Source organism: Centruroides vittatus, unplaced genomic scaffold (assembly GCF_030686945.1).
Source record: "Centruroides vittatus isolate TY-2023 unplaced genomic scaffold, ASM3068694v2 scaffold_1015, whole genome shotgun sequence".
Lineage (NCBI taxonomy): Eukaryota > Metazoa > Arthropoda > Arachnida > Scorpiones > Buthidae > Centruroides > Centruroides vittatus.
The window spans coordinates 2,199,767-2,219,472 of record NW_027122666.1 but is presented as its reverse complement, the minus strand read 5'-3'; the positions used below and the strand labels follow the sequence as shown (position 1 = coordinate 2,219,472).

Here is a 19,706-nt window from a genome sequence, read left to right as displayed (position 1 = left end):
CGCTGTTTACGAAGCAAATAACAGCCTCGTAATATTCACACATCACTTGACCATATGGAATTTTCTTCATTATTATTATTTTCTCTATTTTTTGCTTGAAATTTATGAATTAACACGCTCTATTTGCAATAACAATTTTGTAAAATATTTTAAAAAGTTTAAGAATAAAAAAAAAGAAATATTCTCGCAGTTATTAATTAGTGCAATCATGAGTGAAAATTGCATCGTCTATTACTCTTACTATATATAAATTATAATTTAAAAAAACAAGTTATTTTTAACATGAAAATTTTATTCATTGTATTAGATAAATGTATACAACAAAAATATGTACATCGTGAATAAAAATAAACGTTGACATCTTCAGCTCTTCGGTTATTAACTTACAATGGGGGCTCTAAGGGTTTGAGTTGGGGGCGTTGGTATAGTATAAATAGAATAGATCCATCACCAGAAGATGAAAATGTGAAAAAATTGGGGTAATCGAAGGCTGATTTTTATTGTCGTAGCCGGGTTCTAAGTCTCAAAATTCGTTTAGAGTTCCGTTTAGAGGTCATTCCCATTCACCCACGAATACTTCCCTTCTATGGTACATCTGCTGATGCGGTGATGTTCTGAATCGTCCATAAATGCGACCATATTCGTCTTCTACAGGAAATTCTTCTGCTAGAGAGAGAGAGGGGGAAAAAAAACAAAAACATTCGATTAATCTTCATAACATTAAGTCCTTGAACATCATAACGAATAATCAACCCACCATGAACATTATCATAAGGGTAGCGATCCTGATTCCTCAACATATTAAAGTAACTAGATGATCTTTTCATTGGCTCTTTATCCTTCTTGCCAAAATTGGGTACCCGGGCCTTCATCCCGCAGTAGTAAGGATCGTCTAGGAAGAGAATTTTTTATTTTATCAATTAATTCGACCATACAAAGCAAAGAATTGGGCAGGTGAATCTTAATATTATGTCAAGGTAATCGAGTTATGATAGGCAGCTGCTTCTGTTTACTTACCATAACCACGAACCTTTTTTCTGGACGACTGAACGGATGGAAATTTCGAATTTTCGTTTTTGTCATCTTCATAGTCAGGCTGTCAAGAATAAAATTTATTGAATTGAATATAATATATACGTGTTGCAATATTAATTTATAATGTAATTTTGCTTGCTTCATCATTTCACCCACTAAAAAAACTAGTTTTTCGTTTTTTTAATTTAGAAAAAATTCTACATTAGAATTTTTTAAATAAATATTCAAAAGAGAACATGTATCAAAGATTAAGTCATCTTTATTTTAATAAATTATTTAAAATTTCAGCAATTTTTCAAGAATTTTTTTGCTGTCTGTTCGTTAGATGTTTGAACGTAACCCGATATCAAATGATACTGCTGCTAAACAAAATTGTTACTTGCAATTTAAAATAATACCCCTAGATGTTTCTTTAGATTACGTGGCTATTTATTTTCAATGTTTAAAGAATGAAAGAAATTTACTATTGAGATAGCAAACGACATTAAGTTAGATTAAAAAGAAACGAGGTTAGTACTAGAATTAAGCTTTTCTAATCAGAAATAAGCATACAATCAAGGAAACAAAAAATGCACAAGCCAAATGATTTCAGTTGAATTCTGTAAATGCAAAAGAACCCGCCAGAGATGCGTATCTGTAGCTATTTAGTTCCAGCACCATTGCAACGAATGGAAACACCCAACTAAAGTTCCACAATCGACACACCTACAAACATCGCCAGAGTAAGAAAGCAAACACTTGTCCATAGCTATCAAAGAAGTAGGCCAACCCCTCCCAAAGGAAATTTTCGGTATTTTGTAACAACATCGACAACCTATTGTGTTATTCAAGTTCAAAAGGTATCCGATACCCTAATTGCACCTCTAACCTATTTATTAATTGTTAGAATTCCATTACAGCTATGTTTACAGTTGTAAATTAATTGCAGAGAAAGTTGTTTACCATGGGAACTGGAATGCGTTCGGAATCTCTAGGCGGTAATTTCGGTGGTTTAGAATCTCTGAACCCATTATATATTCTAGACGAAGAGGAATTAGTCGAAGTTGGCAAACTGTATGGGTCTTCTTCGGGATCGGGCATACGCGGTCTTTCGAATATACTAATTAAATTAGGTGCACTTTGTCTCTTCGCAACTGTTTAAATAAAGGAAAACCAATTAGATTTCGTATGTAAGTCACGTGTTTATTTTTAAATTACGCGTTCACTTACTGGGCGGTAATTTCGATTTGAGCATTTCCAGCGCTACTATATTAATAATCATTATCCAGCAGCAACAATCTAGTGTTTCTGCCGCATCTTTAACGAAGCTTATAGCACTTATACATTGACTTTCTAGCTTTCTTCTATCGGGATATGCTCTTCTTAATTCTCTTCCTACGTTATGTTGAAATTTTTTCATATCGAATAACTGTAAAAGAAGAAAAAAAAAAGATATTTGAAAAATTTTAATGCGTTTAAATCATTTAAAATTTAGGGCATAAGTTAAAAACTCTCTCATCAAATGTTCCACTTGAAAAAGTTTTCTGTGCGTGACCTAATGGTGCGAGGTGCAAAATTATTTCACACAACAACGACAATATCGGTCAGCAGTTTATGTAAGAAAAACGCACATTTAAGTTTTCCTCTTATTAAAAAAAAGGCTAATAAGTCCCAACTTACTTTAACAGGTTTTTCTAATTCTAGTTGGCCATTCATTTTAATGATTTCTGACGCGATGCTGTTATCTTCAGAACTGGAAACTTCTTTAACGAATACGTTGGTTTTGCTTATTCTCTTAACCAAAATGTTGCCAGCATCATCCATTTTAATTTTAACACCCTGTTGAAAAACGTAGAGCAATCAGTATTGTTATATATAGGTTCTTCCGGCAGACGTAATGGTTAAGAAGAGATAGCCATCATCACGTCTTTCAACTACTGTAGTTCACCCGACAGCAATTATTAACTACTTTCTCTATTGTTAAGGGTGAGCAAGTAGGGAAAACACTTACGTGGCCTATATGTTTCTTTACTTCTTCAGTTTTAGAGTCTCTGAGTGGATTAGCAAAACCGTTCAGACCGATCCTGAAATTGTAATTAAATAATTAGATTTGTGATCACGTGATGGAAATCTGATTTTTGAGGTTTAGAAATTTATCTTTATGATTTATTTTACACACTTTATCTGAAGTAACTCTGAATATTTTTTTGGGTTTGTGTGTATCTGGCCTCACTGTATCTGAAACGTGAAGTTGGTACTGAAAGAAATCTGTTCGTGATATCCGGATACCTCGAGACTTGCATCTAATTAAATTCAATTGTTAACAAAATTCTGTTTGTAACCTCCTAAAACATCAAAAAAACTGAATACATGAAAAAATGTGTTAATTTTAAGATGAAACCACTCGAATTTCATGTTCAACATTAAAATGTCTGGTGGAAACGTACCTCAAAAATCAGATGTAAAAAAATATTCAAATTCTTAAACACGTTTACAAACCTGAAACCATCGAAACCATCATCTGAACCATTTACGGTAAGTACAGGAGCCCGCGCATACGCTTTAGCAATTCTTCTATTTCTTTCCATACAAATAATTTTGGCCCATATTTCGTCATCGATCTGGTCCCATTTATTTAATACTTCCTGTATATGGTCCTGTAAATTGAGCATAAATTAATTAATTCGTGTATTGTCTACATAACGAAATGCGAACAAATAGGTCTTTAAGCTTAAAAAATGGCTACGTTGTTAGTTATTGTTTTCTTGTAAAATACCTCGTAAGTCGTGCATTGTAAATAATAGTTCAGAAATATATTCTCAAGGGAGAAAGAGTGAGTGAGACTAATGATAAAAAGAGAAAGGGGTCTCCTCCCAACGACCTCTTACCCCCTTAAAACATGAATCTTTGTTCTCCGGGTGCATGATCTCATCTAGAAGGTTGGGTAACTTTAGAAGTGGAGCATACTTAAATAGTTTAGTGTTTCCACTCACTTGATGGCTAATCAATTGAGGGACATTTTACTAGGACAATTAAGGCACGGGTTATTGTCAGAATCAACATAAACAATAGCGCCTATTGGATTATTGAAGGGAGGTTACAGCTTTTAACAATGGGTTGACACAAATTTTTTTAAAACCTCTTAAAAGTAAATAATTCGCTTTTTACGCGCTCTTAGCGTTAATAAATCTGCAAAATGAAGTTGTAAAAAATTCCCCGCATTCTCTTTTATCTGATACTTTCTTAACTAGTTATGTATAAATCCATTTAGAGATCCTGTCTTAACAGTACGGGTTATATATAACCTTTTGGAGGACTTAAACTTGACGTGTCGAACTAGGGATAGTGGTGCAACGCCCGACTCCCCGGACGCTCATCTCAAGGCCAGACTGTCCTTCTGCAAGGAGGTCTGAGTAGACAGTTTTGCCAAACATTTCACGTATACGTCCATCTGACTCTCGATCTAACTTGTCAACCAGTTGTGTGACGACGAGCCACCCGCAACTTTCGATAATTTTTCGTTTGTCACCTATAATTCTCTCGGCATTGCCTTTTTTTTCCACCGAAGTATTTAGGATAAGGACGAGCGTGACAACCGCACCCGTACGGGATTTCCTAGCTGAAAAATCCGTCGTGGGGTGTTCTTCACTGCACTACCCATTAACAGTTATTCGAAAAATTCGTTAGTGCCGCCATCTCTTGTTATAGTTTCGAATTAATTTACATTCTTCCGCGTGTTACAAAAATGTAATACGCCCTTTTCCCCCCATAATGAATTCATAAGAAATTAACATCTCGGAGGGTCGTTCGACTCGCTTTCCTATGCGACATACCCACCTTACATTGAGAAAAATAAATAAATATAAAATGAATAAATGAGCGTGTTATTATATTCTATAAAGTTTAAACAATTGGTTGCTTCTAAAACGCTTTTGTTTTGTTTTTTTCTTCCATACCGACAATGCCAGACACAGGTAGAGTGCCATTTAGGTCGATCTATATGGAACTGTGACATACTTGGTTCTATCTTTTCCCTTCGTTGCGTATTTGGTGAAAACACGTAAATTTCACTTCCAAACAAATAAGATTTTTATGGCATTTTATCTAAAAAATTTCGTACAAACAATCGCAGGAGTTTAAAAAAATCTTTCACAAAATCAGATAGAATCCTTATTGTAGATTCTTATTGTTGTCTTTATTCGTGGATTAGAAAAGTGTTAATGTGGAGTTATACAATAAACTAACTTTGTGATGCACCCGGGCATGACACCCAAAGAAATGCCCTCCTGTGGGGTATCAATAATGCTATCTGTTTTTCTATTCGAATGCTGGGAGATACCTATCTTAATTGTTTTCACTTTTAATTGTACATCTTCCGGATTGACCTTCAGGGTCTAGGGCTGTGAGCTTTCCCTTGACCTCATTCTTTGGATAGTCTCAAGTTTTTTTTTCCGATGACAATCGTAACAAGTTTCGTTGGACCGCATTCCTCGTGGTCAGGGATGATGTCGCCCATATTAAAATCTTTTAATTGGACTTGTATCTATAGGGGTGTTTACACTGGTGTCCTTTTGTTGGAATTCATTTACATCACGACTAATTTCAATTTGAAATCTTCTTTGTTAATCCTCAAGGTTTTAAGGAAGATTCTCTCCATGGGTTGAGGGAAATAAACAATCTTAGTATCAGTTGGTTTTCTCTGAATATGGATTTCTTGTCGAGGTTAGAAACTCATTGGTAAAAAATGTGTTTGGAAAGGTGAATGTACTCCACTTTTGGCAATGGCAAAATTGCTAGTGAAAGTGAACAATATATATGCTGAATGTCAACCTCCAGATGCGCCTACAAGTATATATGTTTCTAACTAATTTCCTAGTAAGGATTGGTGACAGTGGGTGTTAGACCAACGACCGATCATAGGCGACATCCCACTCGTAAAACACATTAAACCCAGTATAATGAACCGATAACAGTATCTTCCTCTTTACAATTTCCACTTCACTTTCACAATTGAAAGTGCGAGCAATTATTCAAGGATGTCCTTTTAATTCCAGAAATCATTAAATGCCAGAATCTCGGAGATTGTTGGAAGACCTTGAGATCACAAACCATATAACGATATTTACCGACTACTATAGTTTTAACACAGCTTATAAAGGGTGGAGTTTGCCTAGACCTTCTACAAGATAATGGGTAAAGGGACTCGAAAAAGCGGAAATTGGTGACAATGCATCGACATTCGTGGATGACGTAAGAATATGATGGAGATAAGGGTCGAAATATCAACAATCGAGCTCATCATGCAACGGATGTCAGCAAGGTCTTTCAGTCTAGAGAGTTTCCTTTGAAACTATTGCGATTAAGATTACAAAACTGTTATTTATATAATAAAGAGACTGTTAACATCTCTGATAATTGTTCTCGGTAAGCTTGGTTCTTTCTATGGGATCCACTTCTACCGCAAAGTGCAAAAACGGACCTTCATTGAACACCGAAACTAGTTACACAGTTTCTCCTTGGAAATATAATTGTATAAATCATAAAAAAACCGGAAGAAACCAGCTTAGACCTCTTAATCTTTTTATCTAACCTCTGACCAGATCGAGTCAGCTTGTCAAGTCGGTTGGAATATGTTTTGGAATGTTGTTTTCATCAAGGCTGAGTAGCGGTACTTTCTTTAAATCTGCAAAACACAGGGTTGCAAGTACTTTCGACGATGACTCAAAGATGATGACAAAACATTTAATGTTGTGTTTATGAAATATTATAGGAAAGCATCCGATAAAATTTATTACTTTCCTTAATCAATTCCACTTTATGTTTAAACTTTTTTCTTTCACTTTCCTTTCTTTTCTAGGTCTTAAAATTCTCAAGAAACCAGTCAGCAATAAGCAAGAGATGAGGGGTATCAGGAAATGGTTTAGTGAGCATTAATGAGTGAAAATTATTTAGAAACCGTTTAACAAATGGAAAAAGGGAAATGATAATGGAATGAGATGTAGTGATTCTCCTTGATAGTTGTACAGCACATTAACAATGTAAAATGAGGAATAAATAGCTTAAAACTTATAAAAAAAGGAGGAGGAAATGGTGCAAACTTCAATGGCCTAGTTAAGAATATTGGACCTGTAAATGTTGGGAGGTGGCACTGAAGGAACTTGGCTATTCAAAAAAATCTAAAAAGGAAACGTCACTGTTTCTAACTGTCACAACAATATACCAGTCAAACAAGAAAAACTGTATCGAGAAAACTGGAAATGCTACATTAGAGAATTTAGAAGCTTGGAACGGACTTTTACTACCTTGAGAAATAATAATTCCGGATTTATAAATGAATAAACCTGTTTTTATTCTAGAATAAAAATTAATATAACTATTTTTTTTTAATATAAATAAAACCATGTTGCTAAATTTTATATTTATGGTCGAACAGGTTTTAGTAAGAGAATTATATCGATTTCACTGCTATAACGGAACTTTTAGCACATTTAAGATATAAGGAACAGATATCAATCAATCGTAGGAAAAAAGAAACAAGTCATTTCGCGAAAGAAGTGATAATGACAGTTATAATAACTAGTTGTGAATGTGGTTCGTTGACTCTAGGGTTTCTTCAGACTTAGGACAATGACACATGGAGCATCTCCTAAGGAAAATATAGCAGGAGAGTTTTCAACTTAGTCGAAACCTCTGCGTGTAGTTTTCAGATATGTGGGTCAGAGGATTTATTACGTGACCCCTGACACGCTCGCAGTGGTTAGACCATATCACGACTTGGAAAATGAGTGGGCGACGATGCCTCTCACCTTGACCATATCATTGTCGTGCTCTCGTCTCTCCCCCTCGATATCGTTTGTAAACCCGGAAATTCGATAAGAATCAACCTTCCAAAAAATTAGAATTTCTCCACATTTTAAGTATAGAAGATTAGCATCGGTTGGAGTGAAGACGGAGGGGATGAGGCGCATGGCAGGTGGGCGAGAGTGACTCGGTGACGTCAGTATCACCTGTGGCAAAGAGACAAGTGACGCCAACCGAAAGTTTTCGGGATACCAATAAGCAGGGCCTATATATCGAGGCCAGGCAATGTGCCAAAACTTGTCGCCTCCATCTAGGTCATAGGACCGGTTGTTTTGGCCTCGTTTTCGATGGTGAGCACCGGGGGGAAGAATTATTGTTGGAATATTTTTATGGTTCTTGACGTTTTTTGATTTTTCAGCGGAAATTCTTGAATAAACAATGAGAAATCTTACATAATGTTCACTTTTTCTTTATTATGAGACCATTGTGAATGCTTGACGCGATGACTTCTTCTCCTTTTGTTTTCGTATCCCCTTTACAACCGGTGCTCTGATATGGAAAGATATCGCAGGTAATTTAATTATTAAATGGGGTAATCTGTTAGCTAACTCATCTCGAAACAGGTTGACGTAGCGCTTTGATCTGGAGACATCTGCAGGGTAACGGGCACCAGGTGGTCGCACTTAACGGTTTTTCCGGACGAAAATAGAAGGAACAAAAGTCAACAAAGGTAGAGGATATTGTCGAAAGATGTCAAAGGGCAACAATGAAAGAGAATTTGAAAAATTGGGTTGTCTGAATGTCTCGAGCCGCGCTTGACCAGAGACATTAATCACTGATACTGTCCTAAAAGGTATTCGGTCCGAGTAGTTTTTCAATGAATCAATGACAAATGGACGAAAATGAAAACCATTTCAATCTTCAAAGAGCTTTGTTATGTAAAAGATAAAACTTAATTAGGTTAAAGTAGATCATTAGTTGAATGGCGACTTCACATTCAGGAAATGGAATTCAATTATTCACAACTTAGACATTAAAATTTATCCTAAATAAACATAATTAACGTGTAATGAGGAACTTTTAAGTAAATTATATAAAATATTTATATCATTATGCCGTAATTTTACGTAATAGTTCGGTCGAATATGATTTAGAATGAGGAAGAAAAGCCAGTCACGTGGCACTCGTTCTCCATTTAGTGGAATCGAATGAGGAAGATAAATTTTTAACATTGCTATAAATTTTTACGATCGCATTTAATTCTTTCGGATGGGTAAAAAGTGAACAAATTTGGCATCTTTTACCGTAAAAATTATTTTCACTCTTCAAAAACAAAGATTTTTACGATCGTTTAACGTTTATATTCCATCGCAAATTTTAATAATAAACGATGGAAAGTCAAAAGCTACTCCCTTAACCATTCTTTTATTGAACATCCAGGAAACGAAACGAGTCGAGATTGAAGCGTTTTGAATTAAAAATAAGGAAAATAAGCAGAATAAGACGCACGTACAGTAGGAAGTATTCAGCTTTTGACACCAATCTGACAGAAAATCAGGATAAAAAATATATATATTTAAAAAAATTCAACTACCTCCCTAGTAGTTCAACCGCATTCTTTTTTAATACGTGCAACTACTTTGCCAATCTGATTTCTACACATTTTCGTGTAAAGCGAAAGTGGGTGACCCGTAGATATCCACACCCCGATACAGAAAATTGAGAGCCATTAGAGAAAGTCAAGATGTCCCCGAGCCAAAATTCTGGTTTAAATGTCTTTTCTTTCTCTTTATCTGAAGAATTGGACCTATTAAGAAGGGCCATTTTAAACGCCATGTTTTTCCCCCTCGAGATATTTCCAGTTGTAGAGATCCAAAAATTCCTACTCTTTTTTACTTCGCATTTATTTATTATTGAAAGAAATAATTTTAGATTATGCGTAACGGGTCTGAATGATAGGATCAGGTGTCGGATCGGCAGGTGCAAGAAAAATAAATCAAGAAAAAAACAATTATTGTAAAAAGCCGTAACAGCTTTCGCACTTCCTACTTAAATATAGAATCGAACGAGGTTATTTCCTAGGTGACACAAAGGTGTTTTTGCAATTATCTAGTAGATCCAAACAAGAAAACTCCACTTAAAATAACACTTCCTGACCAAATTTAGTCCAATGCGACAATTACAATAGAATCCGAGAAGTTCTGCAGTTTTTTATCAGATATATTACTCACAGTGAACTCTTTGTTAAGAATAATGTACAAGTAAATTAAACATAAAAATGATGGTATACAGTATCTTGAAATGAATGGTTCTATAAATATGTAAAAATGTCGTATATCCTCCTGTAAAAAAATATATATATTCCGGGTTTGAAGAATTGTCTGCGGGGTATATCTTAATGTTCGAGCATTTATTCATTTTATTTTATTTTTTCTTGTAAGCGAATTATAATTTGTTCATTCAATCAGAACGATATTGATAAAAAGATGGATTATTCGTCAAAAACAGGTCATATATAGACGAATTTTAACTGAACCGATTAAAAACAAATGTGAGGTTAATCTTGGTGACTGACTGCCCTATTAATGATTCTAGTTCATTCTCTGATCTTCATTTTTACCAAACTTGAAGCATTCACCCACAGATTTTCACACCTCTTTGACTTAGAAACGACGGCAACAACTGCGAGTCCATGCCCAAGTGAGAAAGCAAATTTCTATGCAGGAAGTTTCTACAGGCAAGGACCTCATGCTGACCTCTAGCCATTTCTTCGGCGTGTCACTGACCCTTGACGCCATATTTGTCCCATTTTCTATCTCTGTCGGCCGAGACAAACAGCTATTATAGCTTTTAGATGCTCGAGGCTAGCGATACCGTTCTTTATTGCGCATGTTCCAAACCAGTTTGTAGAGTCCGAGAGCGAGTATGAAATTATACATTAAAAAAATGTATATATATATAACTGTCTAATGTAATTGCAACTTCCGCAAATTAATCGCTCTTCATCTTCTATTGTTATCTATGATGTGTATCCATTATCCATTCATTGATCCTTCTGAAGCGATCGGCTCGGAGCCACCCTAAACATGATTACATTTAATAAATCTTTCACTCAAAACGTCATTTTAACGTTACTTAATCTGTACAGAGCTATAATTTTTGGTACTGTAAATAATTTATTACAATGCTGTTGACTGCAAAGATCTTACTCCGCTTTCTTGCGGTGTAGACGGTGAAGCGATCTTTCGATTGAAGTAAAGTGGAACGAGTTGCCGCCAGAGGCTTTAAATTTGACCTAGTAATAGCGGTCTAACTGGTACAACTCGTATTTCTGTTGTATTTAATGCTGATAATAGTTGGGAATGAAAATTATTGTAGGTTTCCCTCATTTGGTTGACAGCAAATTTAAGGCGAGTCCATGGTTTAAAATGCTAAGTGGGAGGTTCCAAACTGGATTATTTCAATTTGTTTCTAACTAGCACGCAAAAATACATTGTAAAATAACACACCAGACATTAAAGCTAAGCAACAGTAAAGCAACAAGTTAATTAATTAATTAATTATAATTACAGAAACTCTATTATTGGAAAGTATTAAAATCGAGTTTAAACAAATTCTGTGGAAAATCCGATGAATGAAAACAGCTGTCTGTTTTTGCCACTTAAATTGGCTGGGCGTGGGCAAGGTTTCACCCTCTGCTTCTATCCATCCACCTATATGACGTCAGCCTTGACTTTGGACATTTACGGATATTTTGTGTGGGGGGAAAAAGACGAGGAAGTTTGCTTGTAGGAAGAACGAATAGAAAATGAAGCAAAAAAACCCCACTACACCATTGTAATTATTAAACATATCGAATTAACTACTTATCAAAAGTAAGCGGACAATAGAGTTTAAAAACTCTCTACTTAAAAAATTGACGACCGAAACAATATTGAATGATCGTTCATCGAAAAACGAGTGTCATCGACTTTGTAACGAGGTCAAGATATCATTCAGATGTATATTACACTTACCCTGTACAATTTGTCTTTTTGCATCCATACGTCCTCATCATCTTCTATACCAAAATCGACGTTGAGTTCATCTCGAGATCTCGTCACTATTTTACGCCTACTGATCATCTCAGTGTTTGGATCTGGACCACAACTGAAGAAGAAAATACAATACGGTTACCGTTACGCGTTAAGATTAATGAAACGGGCGACGCGATGGACACAAATACAAATTGCTTATGGAGGCTCGCTCCCGCATTAACGACATAAAACAGATTAACGCCAAAACCACAAAACTTTTTACACAAAAATTAACCGCCGAACACACGGTTTAACCTCAGGCACGCGACGACTAAACACCGTCAAGTGACGCGTTACTACATTCAGAACACCGAAGAAGCGCTATTCAAACACAAGGCCGTCACGAAAATTATTCTTAAGAAGAATAAAAAATAAAATAAAAAAAAATCGAGATAAAATTTTACAAAAGTGCACAATACAAATATCTTTACGTACCTAATGTTTAGTTATCCAGTCATTAATTGCAGTCCGCGCAATTGGGTATCCTCAACACTACACCTGAACGTTTCCAGTTCTGAACTGAACTGTTCGCTACAGGTAAAAGAGCGCACGTCACTGTGACGTCTCTCAAAGTAGGTTAGCTACGACCTATTAAATGAACACCGCGATTTTTGACGTTACGCGGATACCCGGATGGTGACGTCAGAGGAGAGAAAGTAACGCGGATATTTTTTTTCAAATAACAATAAACTTGCCTTACCCACGCACCTCACACCTCGACACGCCAAAAAAATTTCCTATTATATTTCGCAACCATTTATCAATCTTAAAAAAATACACTTCAACACACAAACAACTGAAACACTTGAGATGTATTCATAAAAATCGCGCCATCTATTAGCAAATTAAAATAATGTTTATTAAGAAACCTGTGTCATATCTTCGCTATAAAAGTATATTGCGTTTCGGTAGGATGAAAGTAGATTATCTGTATTATAGAGTTACGATACTTTTTATTCGACGTTTAGCAATAAAGGAAGTGGACTTACTTTATGTAACGGGACCATAAACAGGCAAGTACGCTCAGGAGACCAAACGGACCACTGGGCAGTGTGTGTAAACGATAAGTGAGGGATATCGCTACCCTTTCTCTCTGCCGTGTCCTAGTTGCGGGAAAGACTTGACATCCTTGACTCACTTCCTGACCATCATTGGACGATCGGTTTTGTTAAGTATCATCTCCACCCCTTTCCTCTCTTTTATTGAATTATGTAACAGGCACCCTTTATCTACCGCCGTTACCACCGATCGATCTCTCGTAACCATTGTATAACGGTTTCCACTCCTCAATTTCGGTGAAAGAGCAACGTCTATCTCTCGAGTTTTATAGCCAATTCTTTGGAAAACAATAGAAGCGAATGCTCTCAAACACCGACTTTGAGAAATCCCCCTACCCCTATTAAAATTGAAGAGATGTTAATAAAAAATTAAGTAGGCTTGTAATTTTACGGCGTCCACCACTTCAATTTTTACACGATAAAGGGGATTCGTAAACTTTTTTGGGGAATCGAGTTTTATTTTATTGCATTTTATTACGCTGCTGCGGGAATTTGGTTACGAAACTTCAACCCAAATGCGAATTTGAGCAAAAATCAACTAAACAAGAGGCGCATCAATACTTCGGAGTACTCAAAGAGCATTAACAATCGAATACATCAAGAGCACCCGATGAAAATGGCACTCATCAATCTTAAGAACACTCCAAAAATAATAATATAAATTCAATTGCAACAGTTTTCGATTGAATATAAATATGATCGATTGCATCAGCCAACTTGCATCTGATTTCCTTTTTTCCCCTTACATTTTTGCCGTCTGCATTCCAGAATTCCTTCAATCTGTACAAGGTTGCGCGAGTTTCCGAATGATTATTCCACTTTTATAAAGGCGGATACAAGAAACCCAAACGACTAACATGTTTAACAGAAAAATAAGTGAAATGGGCTAAAAGATCGCGGCCCAATTCCTTGATGATATTAAACCGAAAATATTTTTACTATCCCTAAAACGTGATAGCAAATTAGGACAAGTATCACACCCAATCTGGTAAATCCCGGTTGACGAAAAAATGCATCGTAAGCAAATCGGATTAAAGAAAATAATAAATTTGGATAAATTGTCCTGAGGGATGGCACCTGTCGACAAAAGTGGAAAAGAGTTGGCAAGAGACGACAAAAATTCTATTTTTTCCCCCCTCTTGAACTCGTCGTCCTTGTCAACAATTTCCTCGTTCGAACCATATACAGTTATCATTAAGGATAACTGAATTATATCACATGATCGAATGTTAATTTATAATTGTCCAGCGTGCGAGGAGGAGAAGGTGAAGGCGTAGGAAGTAACTAGTCCACAGACTAACCTTGGCTCCGTATTTACTTCTCACGCCATTAAAATCATATTTTTTCTAATAGTCGACGATATGGGTCAGTGTTTACAATGGCAGAACGAAAAATATTCTCGAACTGGACTGCTTTTAGTAACGAGCGGAATTCTGTTTTTCCTTATCCTTAATCTTAAAGTGAAGGGGGGACTTGAAACGCGTTCCCGAAACGTTACTTGTTTTTGGGGTAATTTCCCTCAACCGGAAACTGATTAAGAGCGGATCTAAATTTTATTATGGTAAAACGGAGTTGAAACTATGTACTGTACGTTACAAAACTGCTTTATTTCTGCGAACAATTCTTATGAGAAACGTCCATTTAGTATGTAAAAAAAAGGTGTCCTTGTCAGCCCCCGATTTGCCCGAACGATTCCGTTAAAACTGGATTTTGGACACTCTGACGTCACCGATTGACACTAATTATATATTACAGTATTACATCCGTTATTCCTATGCAAGTACCCCTTTATAGAGCTATCACTTTTTTAAATCTCTGGTAGCGTGTAATCGAAAAATTAACATATAATTATCTTTCATAGCCGCAATCGAAGCTTTCCCCCTATTGGTCGATTTCAAACGTACGCTCGACCAATTGCGGAATGCGGAGTTTAGATATTTTCCAACGAATTTTCGAAACGGGAGGCGCCATGTTGGAATTTGCTATCGAAACGCGCGGGCTGGCCGATTTTTCTCGGAATTATTTATCAATCGAGAAAGGCATTCTTGGTTTTTTTAAAAAGGCATAAACATTTCATAAAAAGAAATAAAAAAATGCTGATTCACACCACGTTAAGCAAATTCCATTTACGGCGGCGAATGTCATCCAAACTGTGTCATGTTCGCTACACCCCGTCTGGACTTTTTAAATGGATTAACATCGGTCACGATGCTTTTTGTTTAAATAAAGGCTAACATCCCATCATCTGTACTAATGACTCAATTTAGTGGGCTGGAAACAGGAGTTTACAATTCAAAAAACCCCTTTTTTTAAACTCCTAGACTTATTGTCACGATGAGAAATTAATAAATATCGCCCTAGATTAAAGGGGAACTAGCTTTTTTGCAGATTACGATGACAATAAATACGTTATCTGATAAACAAGTATAATGGGGGGTGATATATCGAAACACATGCTAAATTAATTGATCTTCCGATGCGAATTATCAACTGAGAGACCTTGTGTTTGACCATAATTGTCGTGTGTAGATATCCTATAATTAAGTTTAGAAAGTTGGCTGTAATTTTTCCCCACAACTCTTCATAATTAATTTTTTTTCTTCTTCTTAGCAATTCAAAAATGAACCTTGAACTTCAATTTTGAACTATTTTAATATGGAAATTTGCATATAAAGAGCTTTCTTTGTTTTAGAACTTGCGCGGTTCTAGAGCAAACTATTAATATTTTAATGTGGTACACTTTTATAAATTATTAAAAATCTGACTCTTGTTTATTTCAAACGGAAAAAAATTTTAGAAAATTTAATTAATTTCTATATTTTATGGGTCGTTTTGTAGTTTATTTGGATAAAAATCTCGTAAGATTAGATCCAAGTTTAGGGTCTAAGCTGTAAATCAAACGTTAAATTTTCTAGAATTTTAGCAATTTATTTTCTCTTAAAAGTACTCTGCTGAAAAATATATAATTATAATAAGTTTTTATACGTAAATTCTTGCTTAATATAAGTAGTAAGAGCAAAATTAAAATACGATTTAAAAAAAAAATTCAAAGAATCTGTAGTAAGAAGAGCGAAAGTTCTTACCTGCACCACCTCCAGCTGTGTAGTTACCAGTTTAACAGAGAAACTTAAGTAGAAATTACCTCCACCTAAGTAAGGAAGTGCCCAACCTTTACTCCAGTTCAGATACCTCTTAAAGGTCATAGACCATATACTCAATGGTTATTTTAAGGAATTTTTTCGGATCCACCTAATGAAGAGATCAGTGTCCTTTGAAAGAGATCCTTTCTCTTAATCTTAACAAAAATCGGGTATTGCGCCTCTTTCGTACGCAAAAAAAGGAGTATAGATTAAGCTGTACTTGGTGAAAAATCTAGAATTTCGTTCTATAATCGATAGGACCAGTAGTAAAGAACGGTTACATTGATCAGTGTTTAGAAGAATTCTAGAGATAGTAAGAGTTATTGATAATGCTGGGCATCTACTTTTCGTAGAATTCATACATAGGCTACAACAAACTTTTGTTTCGTATATTGAATTCTAGAAACTATTTCGTCAGACGAAAGATTTCGGCATTTAAAATGTACTTGCAGAATTATTATTATTTTATTTATTTATTTTTTCATACATTACTCTCATTGTTTTTTTCGGTAGGAACGTTGATTAGGCGCAGTTCCTTTTCGTTATTTACGATGATGTTGCAACTTACGAATCACAATAGTCTTTCTTGGTTTCCCCCTATAAGAGGTTAAAAGTATATGACATTGCATGCCCTTAAAATTTATAATTTACATTTAACTTAGGATTTAAGGTGATTGGACAGATCAAGGCTAAACGAAAGCCGCAGCGACCTTTCGTGTTGCAATTTGAAGGGACCACCAACTACATATATGTGATTAGTTCAAATCTTACGCAAGATCAAACGGTCGTTCATTAATGTTTCGGCTTTTATTATAAAGAAAAATCGAATTGATGGTTACCTTTACCAGTATCTTTATAATTATATCATTGCTATGCTCGTTGCCTTGGGTTCCACATTACCATTTTAAGTATCCGAAGAAAGACACATCGGTGAAACTAGATTGATGTCCATTTCGCATGAATTTTGGCTTAATTGTTCCACATTTCTTCTAAGTTTAGGTGTATTTAATAAGTAGCAACCGAAATAGATAAGCTTCTATCAATAATTTCCATTAGATTCAACCATTTTCCAAATGTTTGAACTAGATTAATGCGCATTTTTATCTATTTTAAACAGAGAATATTTAATAAACAAATCTAAGCTCAATTAAAGTATAATATGATTAAAATAATGTAAATTTACTCAGATTTAAGGATTCTGATGAGGCATATTTACTCTAGTGTAAGTACAATGTACGTGTACACAAATTTTTTAAGTTAAAATAATCAGTACACAGACAATTTTTTTTAGAATTTTGGGTCAGGATACGCATTCGTGTCGATTTTTCACTACAGTACACTAGTAGTATGTTAGTAACTCTGGGGTCCTCTCGAGGCCTCAATTCAGTTAAGCCTCCCACTTTGTCGGTCTCTCCCATCTATAACATATGTTAACCACTAATAACATAAAAGCGTGACTCGAATTTAGTAAGCGATAAAGAGGTACATAAAGGTGCCATATCTTAGACGCTTTTTATGACGTATTAGTTTGAACAGGTCATTTTTAATAAAGTACACAAACCGCTCCTTATCCATTATCAACAAATTCGCTTTAACACTTCTTAAAGATAAGTAATTATCGTTTAGTTTAATGGGCATTCAATAAATCCGGACCTTTCTTATTTGTTACAGTATCCTTTTCATTTATTCCGCTAAATATTATTAAGAGGCAGGAAGGTGTGCTTAAACGCGTATTTAGTTTCAGGGACGCATCTTTTTAAGAAAACCTGTTCCATTCAAGGTTAGAGTATTGAATACTTGTTTGTATTTATAAAAGTGACAAAGTTTATAATCAGATTTGACCAATGTTTATTAATATTATTATTATTATTTTAAGTAGCTGCTCCCACGCAAAACCTGTCTGTTGTGAGGAAAAATTCGTGAAAACACATCCTGTAGGGCCTTACAACAAAAAACAAAGTCGTACAATTAAAGATACGGCGCGATTAAGTTATCGTCTTTGATAATAAAATTCGTCTTAACTTTAATAAAACTCGGTTTATGGCCCGTTATCATCTCGTTTGTCACGACTGATTTATGCCGCTTAATACACAGAAAAATTGTTTTTTCTTGCCTCATTTTAAACCGTCTGCAGGTGAAGAGCAGGTGATTCTTTATAAAAATCAGCGGAAGATTAATCAACCGTGGAAGAAATTAATGAAGAAACCGTAATTCTCTCCAGCTTAATTTCTTTTTCATAAACTTAATTTACGCTCATTATATATACACCGAAACACACAAGAAGGTAAATACGACAGGTGAAAGTAAGCTTACGTCATGTTTATTATTCCCACGTAAATTAAATGTGTATACATACATCCATACGCTACAACAATCTTTATTCGTATCGGGTGATTAATATTCAAATCAGACATTATGTAGATTATAGAAGCATCACTGTTGGTTCTTTTTAATGAATAAGCCCTTCTGTGAGTGTAATTCGATTTTGGAGGCCGTACGAGATTTTAATGAGTTCCGTTTTAACGGAAGAAACAGCGGGAATTTTTGTAAGTAGATCATAAAACATACCAATTTTCGGCATTGGAAAATAGTAATTATCCGTTTTTGGGGTCTACCAAAAAAAAGTAGATGATCTACAGCCAAAAGGTTAAATTTTTGAAACTAGTTCGATCGGTTCCGATTTTTTTTAAAGATCCGTGGAGACGATAATTGATATTTTTGACATCTTGACAAACTCGATGTATTACATCCCAATTTTTAGTAACTCTAGCCCCTATATTTTTAAATAAATACAACTAGATTCTAGTAATCCCGAATGTTGCAACCCAACTTTCTAGATATATTTAATATTCAGGTTTTCTTGGTCCTAATTTAGTAGCCAGAACAATTTTAGTATCATCCCCGACATTCCACATTCCGATTTTTGTACGACAGGATTGATTTTTTTTTAATTCTGATTTCTAGTAGCCAAAATATCCAGACACGCCCAATTTCAGGTGCCGAAAATTACTATTAACCAGCCATCGATGTGACACACCTTAAAAGATCCAGGATTTTATTGATATTCTTAGAATTCTATAACCTGGTTTTTCTTAGTATAACAATACATCTATGCTATAAAAATCTTATGTATCTCTCGAATTCAAATCTCTTAAAGGTAATAAAATACAAACAAGGTAAGATGCCCCAGTTTAGTATCAATAGGTTCGAAAATTTATCATCCTCGAGTTAGAGTAAACGACGTTGTCATACCCTATATTCCCTACTCTAGTTTAGTGGAAGAATTATGATAAAACAATGAAATTTTGCCAGATAACACAGTGTGTTGTTTATTAAACGAGACTCGAAAGGCACACACCCCGATTTTGATAAACGAGCCACGTAATAGAAAATAAGACACTTAAGACTTCTATGAGATCGAAATTAGTTCCTCTGTCTCTGATTACACACAAAAGGAGAGCAAACTCCACCCAAAATACGAGTCACGAAGTTTTTGGGCGTCAAGGATTCTTGTTGAAACAATAGCACAAGAGAAATAAATCAGTAGCCGAAAATGTTCGAAAGTAAATGAAACATTCTTTCAAACAATCGCTTTCCCTTATTTACATTATATTTTT

At 35.1% G+C, this 19,706-nt stretch overlaps 1 protein-coding gene across 3 annotated transcripts; it reads right to left on the bottom strand.

Moving 5' to 3' along the window:
* Positions 1-271: 271 nt before the first annotated feature.
* LOC136986178 (uncharacterized) lies at positions 272-12,994 on the bottom strand. Of its 3 annotated transcripts, none has more exons than XM_067283656.1 (10): positions 12,881-12,994; positions 11,832-11,964; positions 3,514-3,671; positions 3,026-3,098; positions 2,695-2,853; positions 2,245-2,443; positions 1,978-2,168; positions 1,018-1,096; positions 758-892; positions 272-666 (listed from the first exon to the last, which is right to left on the bottom strand). In XM_067283656.1, the coding sequence occupies exons 2-10, from the start codon at positions 11,937-11,939 to the stop codon at positions 554-556; spliced, it is 1,215 nt and encodes a 404-aa protein (XP_067139757.1). In that variant the 5' UTR covers positions 11,940-11,964; positions 12,881-12,994; the 3' UTR covers positions 272-553. The 3 variants fall into 3 exon arrangements, with proteins under 3 accessions (XP_067139757.1, XP_067139755.1, XP_067139756.1); XM_067283654.1 differs by lacking the exon at positions 12,881-12,994 and adding an exon at positions 12,327-12,483; XM_067283655.1 differs by lacking the exon at positions 12,881-12,994 and adding an exon at positions 12,327-12,483 and having other exon boundaries at positions 272-663.
* Between the last annotated feature and the right edge of the window lie 6,712 nt (positions 12,995-19,706).